Source organism: Hypomesus transpacificus, chromosome 6 (genome assembly GCF_021917145.1).
Source record: "Hypomesus transpacificus isolate Combined female chromosome 6, fHypTra1, whole genome shotgun sequence".
Lineage (NCBI taxonomy): Eukaryota > Metazoa > Chordata > Actinopteri > Osmeriformes > Osmeridae > Hypomesus > Hypomesus transpacificus.
In genome coordinates, this window is record NC_061065.1 from 8,542,478 (window position 1) to 8,558,052 (window position 15,575).

Below are 15,575 nucleotides of genomic sequence, written 5' to 3' on the forward strand. Positions count from 1 at the left end.
GACCATCAATACCAAATGTCAACACATTTCACACCTCTATATAGTAACACGTTCAGTTTGTCATATGGTCATTGTTCTCTTAAACCTATACACTTCCCATTCCCAATTATCAATGTAATCCCATTGCCAGTTTATGACTTATCACTGTTAAGTGAAGTTCATTATACTTAACTTAAAGGAAGGTTTGACCGAAATTTAAAAAATGATAAGGGATATGTTAACAATTACCGAGGGGTACTGTAGCAGGCAGTGAAAACATTGTGTGGAAGGCTGTTGGCCTCTAAGCTTGGATCAGCCACTTGGAATGATCAAGTCACCACGATGATGAAGAAATACAAAATCTATGCTATTCTTTGGACACTGATATGAACAAAGTCAGTCACATGATATAGATACAGACAACCATGGAGCTTCTAATGTCAGTCAATTGTAACCAACCAAACGAGGTACACAATCTTGACTGCCCCAATGTTGATGGTGCGGACTGCACCCTCTTGTGGCAAAAGATACGGCCATTCAAAAAAGGGAATGTTGCAGATTGCGATTCATGCTTACACTTTGAACAATGTTTTTTTTTTTTTTTACATTTGTGGTTTGCATTCCTTTTTCTTTTTTTGATTAATTCACACCTGGAGTTCCAGCACCCTGCCAAAACATCCTGCATGATGTGGACAATGTACATGGATTTAGCCGTTTTCAATGACTCACGAAAAAATACTTCTACAAAGCTCAAAGCATCCATTGTGAGAGAGACAAGGCAACTCTATTGATATACCGGTACCTAGTTTAAACTGAAAACAAACCAAATCAAGTGGTTGACCCCTGTGAGCCAAATCATAACAAATGTCCGGATGATAACTTCCTGTCTCTAACACCAGCAGGCTTTCTGTGAGTCAGCGGTGCCGTCGCAGATGCCCTCCTCCTCCTCCAGGGCGGTGAGGTTGAGCTCATCGGTGAGGGAAGTCCTCAGAAGGTCCAGGTCCTTCTTGTTCGCCTGCAGCACCTGCTCAGCCAATCGTGTGAAAGACTGGGGAGGAGCGAAGGCACGGTCACCAACACATGGAAAGCAGAGACACAGGCAAGAAAAGGGACATCTCCAAATCTGCATTTTGGCAATCATCGTAGGGTAGTCCAGTGGTCTTCAACCCTGGTCCTTAGGGCCCACTATCCTGCATGTTTTAGATGTTTCCCTGCTCCAAACTACACCTGATTCAAGTGAGTGGCCGTTTACAGTATACTGCAGAGCTTGATAGTGACCATTCATTTGAATCAGGTGTATTGGAGCAGGGAAACATCTAAAACATACAGGACAGTGGGCCCTGAGGACCAGGATTGAAGACCACTGGGGTAGTCTATCAGACACAACTAACTCCTTACCCCTTAACAACAGATAATTGTACTAAAAAGGACTAATACTAAATAACTTAACCCTACCTCAAATATCCTAACAATGGGTACTGTACTGTTGTCCGAACCAGTCCTCACCTCTGTAATGTTATGATTGGTAAAGGCACTTGTCTCAAAGAAGTCCATTCCATAGGCCTTGGCCAGCTGAATGAAACACGACATGAATATGATCAGTGATGGTTCTGCAGTCTTGGAGGATCACACAGTACCTCTGCAGGGCCTGGTCTGCTGTGGACGGGCACACCCACCTTGTTACCCTGCTCTGTGGCCACTTGTCTCTTCTGTTCCTCGTCAGACTTATTCCCCACAAGGATCTTCTGCACTTTCTCAGGTGCATACTGAAAGAGAATGAGGAAGGGAGAGAGGGACAGGAAGAGAGAGACCCTCAGACACACTCATCTTTGGAAATATCATCCTTCATGAGACTTAATTAAGGACAGGGAATGATCTGGGAACTGGGTCAGGGAAACAGGAGGCAGAGGGGGGCAAATTAAGACTGAGAAGAGGATAAGTACGATAAATAAAATATTATTTTTAGGGTTTATTTTTAAACCAATTTATTCCAATTACCTAATAGAACACTCATTTCAATACTTTGTGTTAAGGAATGATTATTCAAATAAGTTAGACATTTTTGTTTGAAGTTCTAATTGCCAGAAAAGGGAAGAGGCGAAAAGTCACTTTCTTCCAAGCAGTGACAAGAGGACTCTTATTGTTGTTTTACCCACAGGAGATGACAGGAAGTGATCCCTTCCCTTAGCCCTGGATCTCACCTCATCCACATCACTTGCCCACTTCATAATGTGCTGGAAGGATCTCTCGCTTGTGATGTCATAGACCAAGAAGATGCCCTGTTGATGTGAAGGGTGAACAAACCTTGGTTAGACGGCTCACTCAAAACACTGCTGTGTTAGGATTGTTACTGTGAAAGGGCTTTGCGGGTACGTGGGTTGGAGAAAGGTATTGGTACGTCGCTTTGGAAAAAAAGAGTCAGCTAAATGAATTAAATGCAAAAGGAAATGTTTGTTTTACCTGTGCTCGCCTATAGTACTGTTTGGTGATGGTCTGGTATCGCTCCTGGCCTGCAGTATCCCTGCAGGAAGGGGAAGGAAAAAACACACCCATACACACACACACACACACAGTGATGCACACACACACACACAGTGATGCACACACACACAGCTTCTCTTCAGATCTAATTCTGTAAAAACTGAAGATTCTGATTCCTGATTTGCACCATGACTGGGTTCATATTTGTTTAAATCTTTTTTTTTTTTTTACATATCATTCCCATAGGTGTATGTATCAGAGACTAAATGTGCTTATCAGATGGGATGTAGTGCATTTGCATTAAAGGTCACTCGCATGAGCAGCACAGTATGAGGTAGTGCAAACAAGCTTAGCTTCTGACAGTATACAGCGCATCCCAGACGACAGGCTTATTCTGAGGCTAGTCCTCTGCAGATACTTTGGCCTACTTACCATATCTGTATTCGCACTTTGATGCCATCAATGACAAGAGTCTTCATTTTGAAGTCAACTCCTGAGAGGAAGATGACAGCACATTCACTTAGTACTGAGACAGACTGGGAAGTGATTAGAGTCATCATGACACTCCCAACCTGCTTATGCGAGTGTGGCGAGAATGCATAATAACAAGCCATAATCCATGACTGAAGTCTGCATTCTGTGGCCTGCTCTTATGTCTGGATAGGTGAAAGCTCGGTTTGAGCTTTTTAACACCGAAGATACTGAGATCCATTTGATGGCACAGCCATCACCCTTGCAAGAGATAAAGTTGAGTCATGTCTTAATCTTCTTTAGATCAGGACTGTATCGATCACAGGGGAGCGAAGACCAAGAAGGTTTAAGAGGAGAGCTTTAGAGAGAAAGAAGAGAAAAAGAGAGAAAGAGAGAGGGGTGGGGAAGAGAAAGTAGACAGCTTATGATTCGCCCCAATCCCATTTTCATGTCAGTGTTTTTCCTCCTTAGTGATTTTCCTATCTACTCACGACAGCCGTTTCTCAGGCTAATGTGATATGAGTGGAAGAAAAACATACCTGCCTTTTCAGCACAGAACAATACCTGCGGGATCAATAACCAGTTCAACCCAATTAACCTAAACCTCAACGGCTACGACAAACCATTACCTACACTGGGTGTGAAGGGGTAACTGTGACAGATCGATTTGCAGACCCACAGAGAGACTAAATCACTGAAAGGTCTCTTTTCCCTTTGGATGTGCGTTGTTTCTGCTGAGCTAGAGGTCCATGAGAATCTACAAGAGCTGTTGACAGGCACTCGGCGCTTGGTGTGCGGCTTCACTACAGTCTCCAACTCTCCAGACTAAAGTTCACTTCACTTCCATTGAGCGAGGCTCCATTGACACAGGGGACCGGGCGTACCTTTCGACATGAGAGCATTCAGACCGTGACACGCTGAAAGGCCACCAACACAGTCAGAGGCTTCCTTCGCCCAGGGCTGGGAGGAGAGAGCGCAGAAAAAAAAGAAAAAAAAAGTGTTCTTTCTTCCTCTAGCTCTCAATCTCCCTATAACACTTCCTCTCTCTCTTGCACTCACTGTCTCTCTCGCTCTCTCTCTTTCTATCTCTCTCTCTTTCTGTCTCTCTTTCTTTCTCTCTCTAACAGTAGTAGGCCTGGTATTCTGTAAAGATGGGGTCAGAAGCCTGTCATGCGTATCTGAGATGATGAGAATGGATCACAATCGAGCAAAGGGGAAAGTATGCTTCTATCCTAAGGCAACTTTGAGTGTCATAAAATGCATTGCAATTATTTCCATTAGTCCAGACACCAAACATACCTACTTCTGAGTCAAGATACTGTAACTTTAAACCTGTAACATTCCCATAAGGTCACAACAAATTAAAGGAAAGGCACATTTGACATGGTAGTTGTCCACAATGAGCAAGTCGGAGAAGCTGTGTAGGGGCTAATACATACAATGAAATGTTAGTGACTTGTCTAATGACCAGACAGTTTGAGGTTGTTGGGTCTGGATTAAGGGCTGTTGACAGGCACTTTAATGCCTGCCAGCTACATTCTCACAATAGTATTTGTAAACTGAAAGTTTAGCTCCGTAATCTGACAAATACATTGAGGAAGGACAAAGCAGCAAGTCATTCAAAGGCAACCACATGACCATTCAAATGAATACCCTATTTAAGGAATTAAACAAGTGCGTAGATTAAATGCATCAACTGCATCGACAGTTGACAGTTTTCTGAATGGAAAAGTATCTATGAATTGTGTCTGGGAGCATCTCCTCTCTTCAAACAAGCCCTCCAAGCCATGCCTGTGTCCCTGGCTATCCAGGGCTGTAACAGATATGGGTCACAGCTATAAGTAGGGCTGCTTATTCAGCCCTGATTTAGGAGAGGCAGGGTCTCAGTGATCCCTCACACACTGCATGGCAGCCAGGGGCCCACAAGAGTCCATTTAAAGACTGTTCAGGTGAGGAGAGGAAGATTAAGAATCACAACGTGATTGAATATCATTACTAAATCATTCCCACAGCTGGGGTCTGTGCTGGGAGGAATTTGTGACTGGAGCCTGAAGGAGATGTAATTATAGGATAGTAGGATACTATGACAGCTTAGTTGTTATTGTGAGTGGCCCCTAAGATAATCTCCAGCCATTCAAAAGCTATCAACTGCATTTAAACGGTTAAAATTCAAGAGGTGGTGTCGTTATTTTGATGCCATCCGCAAATAAAACCAATTGAGGTTTGCCTATTTTAATTTTAAGTAACTGTTCTAGACACACACATTTCTGTTGGGCTGTGTGTAGATGTGGTTACTGTGCTTTCTTGCTGTATCCTGAGGTGCCTTGATGGTCCTGGTGTGTGAGGGGGACGTCTCCTGTAGAGCTCTGAATGAAGGTCTGAATAAAATCAATACTGTCTATATAAAAACCAACCGCACATAAACATGCAGACTGAATAAAGCTGAGTAATTAAGTGACCTAAAGAAACGGCGGATTTGTTGTTTTGCGGGAATATCTGTGATCAGTTGTGCCTGGTTTGAACACAGTAGTAAGTGTGTTGAGTTATGTAACTGACTGTTGTGTCTGCGTTTTGCAGATGCGCTAGTGTAGAAAACAAACAAGTTTGCTACTAACTAAGATGTGTGGAGGAGCTGATGATGCTTGGCATTGTTTGTGTCAGATGTCCGAGTGGCTGAGCGGTTAGGGAGTCGGGCTAGTAATCTGAAGGTTGCCAGTTCGATTCCCAGCCGTGTCAAATGACGTTGTGACGTTGTGGGCAAGGCACTTCACCCTCCTTGCCTCGGGGAGAATGTCCCTGTACTTACACTGTAAGTCACTCTGGATAAGAGCGTCTACTAAATGTAAATGTTTGGAGCTTAATATGACCAATTCACTCAAATGACAGCAACTTCCTATGCAAAGGGAGGCCTAGGACAGCTCAATATGCATTCTCACACACAAACTAGCTTCACAGAGTATAGATAAAGGACTGCTGGAAATAATCTCCTCCAATCTTATTTCACTTGCTGGAAAGCCCAGCCATATGAAAGCCCAGTCGAGTACTTTTCATGGCCAGTGCTGAATAATAACTACATAGATATGACAGTAGATATTAACTTCAGGATGAAACAGTCTGGTTGGTTCCACGGAGGATTAAAGCACTCCAGGGAAGGTGCTAATCCGTGACTGAAGAGAAGGAACAGGTGAAATGACATTGGACGGGTTTCCCAGATTCGTTAAGAAGCTCTTAAAGCTAAGAGCGTCTTAAGAACGTTCTAAGGGCGCTCTCGAACGCTCTTAGAACGTTCTTAAGAAGATCTTAGTGTTAAGAGCTTCTTAACGAATCTGGGAAACCCGGCCATTATAAGTGCTGAACAGGCACGTCCTTTAATGTGTGGACCTATATTGAAAGAGAATGTGTAGTATGTGTTATTCAACCAAATTGAATAACTACAATAATAATTGTAATTATAATCACAATTTCACTTCCATGTGCAATGTTCATCAACAAGGGATCTCAATTTTTTCCACAATATTTCTCACAGTTGTCCATTTTGTTACAGTCTTAAACCTTCTTACACTTCCATTGTACTGAGTATATTTCATTATACTTGTATATAGCCTAAACTACACCGTCCATCTGAATAAAACAGTGACCCGCAGCACAGTTTACAGTATTATAATAAAATATACACACTTTTACAATACAATTAACTTTCCATTACATACACAAGTTTTGCAGCTGGCTTTTTATGATTTTCTCTCTACATTAAGAATTACTTCCTGGCTGTACTAAAAATAGAGGTGCATTATAAAGGCCAGCTTCTTCAGGATGTGATATTTTAAATGCACTTAGTGCATGAATGACAAAGAACAATGACACATATAGGAAAAGGCTCTATAATTACATTTAAGAGACAGTACTGGTTACATTTAACGTGATTGTAGTGAAATCACAAATACCACAAATAACAATGCACGTCATAAAATAAGAAGCCGGGCTTACCAATTGTGGAGATGTGAGACGGATGAAATTCGTTGTCGGTAAATCTGCATAATAAACATGTTTTTCCAACCCCAGAATCTCCGAGAAGCAGCAGTCGGAAGAGCACATCATACTGCTTAGCCATAGTGTCTTAGAAATAAGAACGTTCAGCTAGCTCAGCGACAAATTACCAAGACTGTCCCACATGAATCCCATGTCTGCAGATAATGTAAAATAAATAGTGACTCTTTGTTTCGGAAAGAAAATGTGTCTCTGTGCTACATCTGTGTAAGTGTGCTGCTGCCTGCTATCTTTCAGCAACAAAGCGGGGACTGTCCAGATTCCCACCCAACCCAGAGTATCAATGGGTGCGGTGGCAAGGATGCGCCCGGCAGTATCCGCTTTTCTTTCGACATCACTGACGAGATGGGTAATAAAATAATGTAGGAGGGACTGTTGACCCAACCCTATTATTATTTTATGTTTTATTGTTTGGATGGAGGGCTGATATTCGTACAAAGCAAGTCTATGTGTTCAAATTAATATCTAGTCTATAAATGTTGTTATATTACAACTGCCGGACAAAGGCTCAATTTAAGTCTATCAATCAGCGTGTTTTCGTGCAACGCGAGATGTGTGCGTTTTAAAGATTGTCCCATCCAACTTGCCGTAACCCCGCCCACTACAGGAAATCCCATGATTACTTGATTGAGATACCGAAGCTAGAGCTTGTTAACAACTAAACTGTTATAAAAAGCTAATTACATGAGACGTTGCTGGGTAGTCTTCATAAAGTAGATTATAATGGAGACAATACCCCCGACATTACGTTGCCTTGGCGAGTGTCACACTTCAGAATTATTCACAGACGACGGAGCGGAAACCGTGACTTCAGTGGAGCAGGTGAGCCAGATGGTCAAGATTAGCTTAATGGCTTGCTAACAGTGTAAGATATTGTAGTTAGTTTGAGTATATGACTGAATGGCTGTTTCCCATAATGACAGCCGTCTTTAAAAACGGGTCACAAAGCAGTAATAGTGAAACCACAAGTGAAATCCGTTGGCACCATCATGGTTTAGCCAGCCTAAATGTTTTGGGCTAGCAAAATAGAGAGCTGCATGTCCATGTGTTAACGTCATACGGCTAACTAAAGGCTGTGCTGTTATTGAACTAATTTAGCTGATTCATCTCAGACATGGTTTTACGATCCATGCATGGATGCATTAAGGGGGTGCTAAAGTTAGTTAAAGGATGTGTCTTTAAAGATTTGGGGGGCATTTCTGCCTTTGGTATGTTTTTAAAGTGACAGTGTAGTCTGAAAGGGGAGAAGGGATGATGGTTGATATGCAAGCAAAGGGTGCGAGCTGGAATCAAACCGAAGCCTCATCCTCATGTGTTTACCTCACGGATCCCGTGAGCCACCGGGGCGCCACTAAATGATGTTCTAAAGGAAATGTTCTTGCTTCTGTCAGTTATCATTGTCATGCCTCTGTGAAATCCACTTTGTGTTTAGTTTACTGTGTCTCACTTACTCCCACGTGTTTGCGTTATCTAGAAAAAGGTCGAACGCAGTATTCAAGAAGTAATCAGTGTTTACCAGCAAATACACAGCTTACCGCAGTAAGTATTGTTCAGCGTTCATTTTTGTTTTTGCATTATATCCATAACATTTACAAAAGCGTATAAACTCGATGAAGTTCAATTGGCAAAAAGAAGCAAATTACAATGATAATCAACTGAATCAAATTAGTTTATCTCTGAAGGACTGGAGAAGGCTTTTCTTTAAAGGCGCATATGAGAAACAATGCAATGCCAGATTTCTTAAGTACCTCACTATCTCCAAGCTCTGATGGGTAATATTCACCACCATATAATTTACTGTGAGCAAAATTAGTAATTGTGCGTGCAGAGTGCATTTCAGCTATTCTCTTTTGGTGGGCGTATAATATAATTAATTGTAGCTTTCAATCAAAATCCTTTGTAATCACTGCGTAAATCCCTGTACCCACAACAATAGTTTTTACTTTACAACATTTAGTTATCACTCAACCAGCAACTGGTTGTCTCACCTGTTTCCTTGACAACCATTTGGCACTGAATGTATACTTGTATTTGTATTTCATTTTACACTATTAAGTCGCTATTAATGTGAGTCATCATAGCAATGCACTGTATTCCAATAATGTCCATGCTGCATGTGTGTCATGCCTTGTTGCTTGGTTACCTTCTTTACAAGCAAACTGCCTCGCCTCCCTGCACATCCATCTTCATTTAAACAGGAAGGGCTGAGGACCACATCTGGAGAGCAATAAATAGGGATGCATTCAAACACACACTGACGTCCATAGATGACTTGAAGGATTGAGGGATTCAGAGAGGCCTCCTGGTTTTCCTTGTAAACTGCCTCTGTTTGGTCCTGGCCCCGCCCTAAGGCTGTTATTGTTGTTTTAAATCCTGTCGGCTGTGAGATAATGTTATGCCAGCTGATCCATGACTAACCCAGAGCAGGTAGATACTAATTACACAAGCTTACAGGCACCTCCACAGAAAGGTTACTTGCAGGGAGAGGCTGGAGTTTCAGGGGCTAATTGTGACTCATAGGCTTGGGATGTGAACTTAAGACGTACAGACACACACTCTGTTGTGGGGAAAGGATGTGACTGTGGCAGCTGTTCGTATCTGGATGTTAACAAATCTGAGCTAGGTGTGTAGCCTGACTGAAGATACCCTCAGAAGATTAATAAACTGATCTCCTGTAAGAATTGTATGTCCTAGGCTGGATATTAATCAAACATAGTCAGGCTTGATTTTGGCACCCGTAGTTTTTGTTGACCAGTTCACTAGGATTCAGAACAAAGCTTTTGTTGGATCAAGACTTGCATCCTCTCTCTGTTTTAGCTGCTGGCAACCTTGAGCCCATGTATTGATCTCCTGTGTATCTTTCTGTCCAGGCCCACTCTCTTGCGGGAACAGCACTACCAGTATCTCAAGAAGGGTCTACGTCACCTCTCTGATGCGTATGAGGTAGCACATCTTCTCCAGTAACCCACCAGTCAACATTTACCAATATGAAGCTGAGCAGAACCACTCAATACCTGCATGAAACTGACAAAACAAAAGACCAGTGTGAACTAGAACCGAACCATGGCCTGATACTGGCCAGTGATATCTGAGTGTGTGTTTTGTGCTCACTGGTGCATTAAGTGGTCTATTTGGTGTGGTGGGGTGTGTTGAGTGGGGTGTGTTGAATGGGGTGTGTTTAGTATGGTATGGTGTGTTGAGTGGGGTGTGTTTAGTATGGTATGGTGTGTTGAGTGGGGTGTGTTGAGAATGGTATGGTGTGTTGAGTGGCGTGTGTTTAGTATGGTATGGTGTGTTGAGTGGCGTGTGTTTAGTATGGTATGGTGTGTTGAGTGGCGTGTGTTTAGTATGGTATGGTGTGTTGAGTGGCGTGTGTTTAGTACGGTATGGTGTGTTTAGTGGGGTGTATTCAGTATGGTATGATGTATTGAGTGGGGTGTGTTGAGTGGAGTGTGACGCTCTGTCCTCTGTCTGCAGTGTCTGGATGCCAGCAGGCCGTGGCTGTGCTACTGGATCCTTCACAGCCTGGAGCTGCTGGAAGAGCCTGTCCCCTCCACCATCGCCTCAGAGTCAGATACTCCTGTCCATATACACACACACACAAACACCCATGTACTCACACAGTCATATACACACACTGCATGGCCAAACGTATGTGGACACCTAACCATCATACCTATATGCTTTAAAGTGTGGATATCTTACATTCATATTCGCACTTCAGTGTGTAACTCCTCCCACTGAGCCCCTCAGTGTGTAACTCCTCCCACTGTGCCCTTCAGTGTGTAACTCCTCCCACTGTGCCCCTCAGTGTGTAACTCCTCCCACTGTGCCCCTCAGTGTGTAACTCCTCCTACTGTGCCCCTCAGTGTGTAACTCCTCCCACTGTGCACCCTCAGTGTGTAACTCCTCCTACTGTGCCCCTCAGTGTGTAACTCCTCCCACTGTGCCCCTCAGTGTATAACTCCTCCCACTGTGCCCCTCAGTGTGTAACTCCTCCCACTGTGCCCCTCAGTGTGTAACTCCTCCCACTGTGCCCCTCAGTGTTTGCCAGTTCCTGGCCCGATGCCAGAGCCCCACAGGGGGTTTCGCCGGGGGTCCAGGCCAGCACGCCCACCTGGCACCCACCTACGCTGCTGTCAACGCCCTCTGCATCCTCGGCAGCGAGGAGGCCTACAGCGTCATCAACAGGTCAGTACAGCCCAGACGGTCCAATCACAACCTGGGATATTGGACTGTGGAAGACTGCTGATCCAATTATTAGCACTCACACTAATGTGTCTAAGTTACCTCCTTTCTCCTATTCTGGAATCCTCCTTCTCCTCTTTCCTCTCTTTTTGTGTTCTCCTCTCCAGAGAGAAGCTGCTTGACTTCCTGCTGTCGGTGAAGCAGCCGGATGGTTCCTTTGTGATGCACGTAGGAGGAGAGGTGGATGTCAGGTGAGCACTATCGCCATGGTTGCGGCGGAGTCTGGGGGGATGAGAACCCTACACCCTCGCTGTCTGTCTGTCTTTCTAGCTCTCTCTGTCACTGTGTGCGTGTGTCTCTCTGTCACTTTGTGTATCTTTGTTTGTCTCTTTCTTAGTAGTGGGCCGTTATAGGCGTTAACGTGAGACTCTTATCGGGCAATAAAAAATACATAGCCGTTGATCTATTCTGAAAGTTGAAAAATGACTTTCACCTTGGTAATTTAGCGAGGATGTGTACCTAGCCGAATTGCACTGTAGGGGGCGAGAATGAGTCTTTGAACCTGTGTGTATTCCTTGTGTATGAAATGACCACATCAAACGTGACGTGCTAACATGGAAGCAGCTATGAAGCCGTCGGGTTTGCTTCAGGGAAAATGTATTTTTAAGAAGCTTCCCAATGGAGACCTCAACAAGACTAATGTTGTTTGCACCTTGTGCGATGCAGAATTAGTTTACTGAACCAGTTTTTCCAGTCTCAAATACCACCTAAACGCAAAGCATCCCTTAGCTAATGCGGAAGATGCCGGGCCAAGCACTGATGTAGCGCAGGGGAAGATTCGTCGTCAAACTACTGTTTGAGTGCAACCGAGGCACCCCGTCGCACATCTCTTATTAGCCAAGCTAACTAATCTCCTCGCTCACCCGGCTCGAGAAACCCGTTTTCAAAGACGTACTTTTAGTCATTATTTGGGTAGCACACATTCTGAATGCCTTCGGCGGAATTCAAATGAGCCATTTTAATCTAGATTAGTCTAGATTCATTCCAAGATTACAGTGAGATTAATCTAGATAAAAAAATAAAAAAAACCTATGCCCACCACTATCTGTGTTTCTGGCAGGAGTGCATACTGCGCCGCATCGGTAGCATCGCTCACCAACATCCTCACGGCCAAACTGTTTGAGGACACGCCCACCTGGATCCTCAGGTAGAGAGGACCCCCTCGTTTTCATCCTCATCTCACCAGTGATCAAGAATCTGCTTCAACCTGTTTCAGATGGAGGGATGGATTAAAAACTGATTGTTTAGTCTTCCCCTAGGGTAGATGGCGACACAGCCGTGTACCACATCACCCTTTACAAATCTGATACACAGACAGACCAGAACCACACATCAAGCCATCGTAAACCAGTGTTCTGGTCCAGTGAGATGATGGCGTGTGACTTTCTGCTTGCTCCCCCAGGTGTCAAAACTGGGAGGGGGGTCTAGGGGGCGTGCCGGGCCTGGAGGCCCACGGAGGGTACACCTTCTGTGGCACGGCTACCATGGTGATCCTGGGGAAGGAACACATGCTGGACCTCAAGACCCTGATGGTGAGAGAGACCACGCGTTCACGTCATCACGATAGCCCCCTGCTTCACATCCCTGCTCACCGGTGCTGGTGGTGTTGTATCACTGATAAGAGTCCCTGTTTGGGAGATGGAACTGTACTACTGGCTATAAGTGTAGAGGGACTGGCTTCCCCTGTACACAGCTCCTTCTACACCAGCACTGCCTGACCTCTGCTGAGGTGTCTCATGTCATGTCCTCTGGGACCATCCGATTTAGAGATGCCTCCATAGGATGTTCACCACAGAGACTGGGAGAGGATATACACAGGTCTATGTCAGAGTCTGTGCCAGTACCACCAGGCTGAAAGGAGACACCAGAGGCTGCTGCAAGAGTCCCAGAATACCCTCTGCAGAATTCCCTGCATCCTCTCTCAATCCCACATCAAACCTCTGCCCTGGTCCTAGAACAGTTGCTGTGGATACATCACAGCCGCCTGCTGAAGAACTGCTCTCAGATCAGCTAAATGACCTATCGGGAGCTCTGCTGCAGTGCTGTAGTTGCTAGTGAGTCATCCGACTTCTGGGAGCCTCCAGGTCTCAGTGACCTTCTGTTGGACCAAACCGTTCCTTTTTGAACAGCTTTCTTTTGAAGTTTTGTTCATTTGGGTTTGCTGTAACAGACTTGTTTGTCACTCCCCTGCACTAAAAGACACAAGTGTCCAGTTGGTATTTAAACCTGGTTCAAAATCACAATTCAGTTTTTTGATTTAGGTTTGGTTGCTGTGGAAACCTTTTCCAGATCCCTCCCCGTTTCCAAATATCAATTTAGATTCCCTCCTCCTCCGATTGTGGCCTCATGGGATTTAACCGCCCCCACCCCCCCTCTCTTAGTTGCCTCACTGAAAGCTGAAGAGGCCTGTGTGTGAGCCATACAGTTCGACGCTCTTATCCTTATATCTCGTCTGCATGCCTCATTTCCATAACCCATGCGAGTAGCATTGCCATGTAGTGTATGTAAGTGCTGAGTGGTGCATGTTACTTGGAGCCGTGTGTCATCCATACTGGCTGCCGTTGAGTGACTGTTGTTTCTTCCTGTTCCTGACCCTCAGCGGTGGGTGGCCAGCAAACAGATGCGCTTCGAGGGAGGTTTCCAAGGGCGCTGCAACAAGCTGGTCGACGGCTGCTACTCCTTCTGGCAGGCAGGACTGCTGCCTCTGCTTCACAGAGCCTTCTATAGAGAAGGTACCCTACCTAGCCTAGCCTTCTATAGAGAAGGTACCCTGCCTAGCCTTCTATAGAGAAGGTACCCTACCTAGCCTTCTATAGAGAAGGTACCCTATCTAGCCTAGCCTTCTATAGAGAAGGTACCCTACCTAGCCTTCTATAGAGAAGGTACCCTATCTAGCCTAGCCTTCTATAGAGAAGGTACCCTACCTAGCCTAGCCTTTTATAAACAAGATTTTATTCCGGCCTGGGGTATAGCTTGGAAGAGCGCCGTTGACTGACAATTTGGATGATAGCTTTTGCAAAAATAATTCCTAGCATTATTTAAATGCAATTGTTTTGTTCCAGACGTAGAGATGTTTTTCCTGTGTGTGTGTGTACAGGGGACACGACCCTGAGCATGGAGAGGTGGATGTTTGAGCAGCAGGCTCTGCAGGAGTACATCCTTCTGTGCTGTCAGAATCCAGCGGGAGGCCTTCTGGACAAGCCCGGCAAGTCAGTACCACACACACACACACACACACCTAGATACAGGGTCATAGCATGGAACTCGCTGCTGCCAATGGATATTACATGCATTCAAAGTGCCGGTAGTAAGTACAGCAAATAATCAAGGATCAGAAGTTCACAGTTAACCACTTTTCTTCAAAAATGTGTGCCAGGTAGCTCTCCTTATATTTACCAGACAGTGCAACAAGATCATCTCAATGACGATATGACATCATTCTGGATGTTCTCCCTCCGGGTGTGACCAGGTCTAGAGATTTCTATCACACGTGTTACTGCCTGAGCGGCCTGTCAGTGGCACAGCACTTTGGGAACATGGACAGCCACAACGAGCTCATCGTGGGCCGTCCAGAAAACCGACTGGTGAGATTCCTCCAGGGCTCTGGCCAGGCAGACTTCTTCATTCTGGATATGTCAACCTAGAATATCGGCCATGAATGATATCATCCCGTGGTGGAACCTGGTATGATAAAAGTGTGTTTTCTCTGGTCCTGTCCAGGCTCCGACTCACCCGGTTTACAACATCTGTCCCGAGAACGTGGCTCGGGCCCTGCGGTACTTCCACCAGCTGCCTGTCCTTGTCCCTGACCAGGCCCACAACCAGGCTCCCACTGCTGGGTCATCCTAAGGCCCTGGAGCCCTGTAGCCGTCTCAGGGTGTGTCCGTTGTGTGTAACCGCTGAGGTAACTGGAACTGTCTGCAGGGGTGCCAGCGAACACGTCGCCTTTCTCTGACTGGTCTGCTGCAGACGAGGAGAGGTATGGGATAGAAGGGCTATTCAAATAAAGACCAACTCATGTGGAAATGTTGTCAGTGATTTCTGTTTGAAACCTTATGTCAGTTAGATTTTTATTAATTAAAAAAAAATGTATACTACAAACTGCATTGCATCCTGCTTCCAACTTTGCCTTATTTTTAAGTATTGGGTCAAATATCCTGTAACTGTGATGTAGCAAAACTAAGTTGAGCTGGGATCCTGTGGGTAAACTTAGCACTTTTTCAAGGCAGCAATGATGGTTGTGAAGGTGTCTGTTCCTTTCTGGGTGGTGCAAATCAAACAGCCCTCAGTGTTCCAGAGCAGAGGTAGTGGAGGGAAGAATGTGCCATCTGAAAGGACAAACCACTTGT

At 44.9% G+C, this 15,575-nt stretch overlaps 2 protein-coding genes across 3 annotated transcripts; one reads left to right on the forward strand and one right to left on the reverse strand.

Annotated features, from left to right (window-relative positions):
- Positions 1-583: 583 nt before the first annotated feature.
- Positions 584-9,842, reverse strand: rab15 (RAB15, member RAS oncogene family). 2 transcript variants are annotated; one of them, XM_047022051.1, is made up of 7 exons: positions 6,919-7,289; positions 2,893-2,953; positions 2,440-2,500; positions 2,181-2,258; positions 1,656-1,745; positions 1,486-1,551; positions 584-1,027 (listed from the first exon to the last, which is right to left on the reverse strand). In XM_047022051.1, the coding sequence occupies exons 1-7, from the start codon at positions 7,040-7,042 to the stop codon at positions 869-871; spliced, it is 639 nt and encodes a 212-aa protein (XP_046878007.1). In that variant the 5' UTR covers positions 7,043-7,289; the 3' UTR covers positions 584-868. The 2 variants fall into 2 exon arrangements, with proteins under 2 accessions (XP_046878007.1, XP_046878008.1); XM_047022052.1 differs by lacking the exon at positions 6,919-7,289 and adding an exon at positions 9,122-9,842 and having other exon boundaries at positions 612-1,027.
- Positions 7,554-15,324, forward strand: fntb (farnesyltransferase, CAAX box, beta). Its single transcript, XM_047022050.1, has 12 exons — positions 7,554-7,800; positions 8,453-8,517; positions 9,849-9,921; positions 10,456-10,547; positions 11,023-11,169; positions 11,334-11,417; positions 12,287-12,373; positions 12,629-12,758; positions 13,826-13,958; positions 14,324-14,435; positions 14,696-14,810; positions 14,947-15,324. The coding sequence occupies exons 1-12, from the start codon at positions 7,702-7,704 to the stop codon at positions 15,073-15,075; spliced, it is 1,266 nt and encodes a 421-aa protein (XP_046878006.1). The 5' UTR covers positions 7,554-7,701; the 3' UTR covers positions 15,076-15,324.
- The last annotated feature ends 251 nt before the right edge of the window (positions 15,325-15,575 follow it).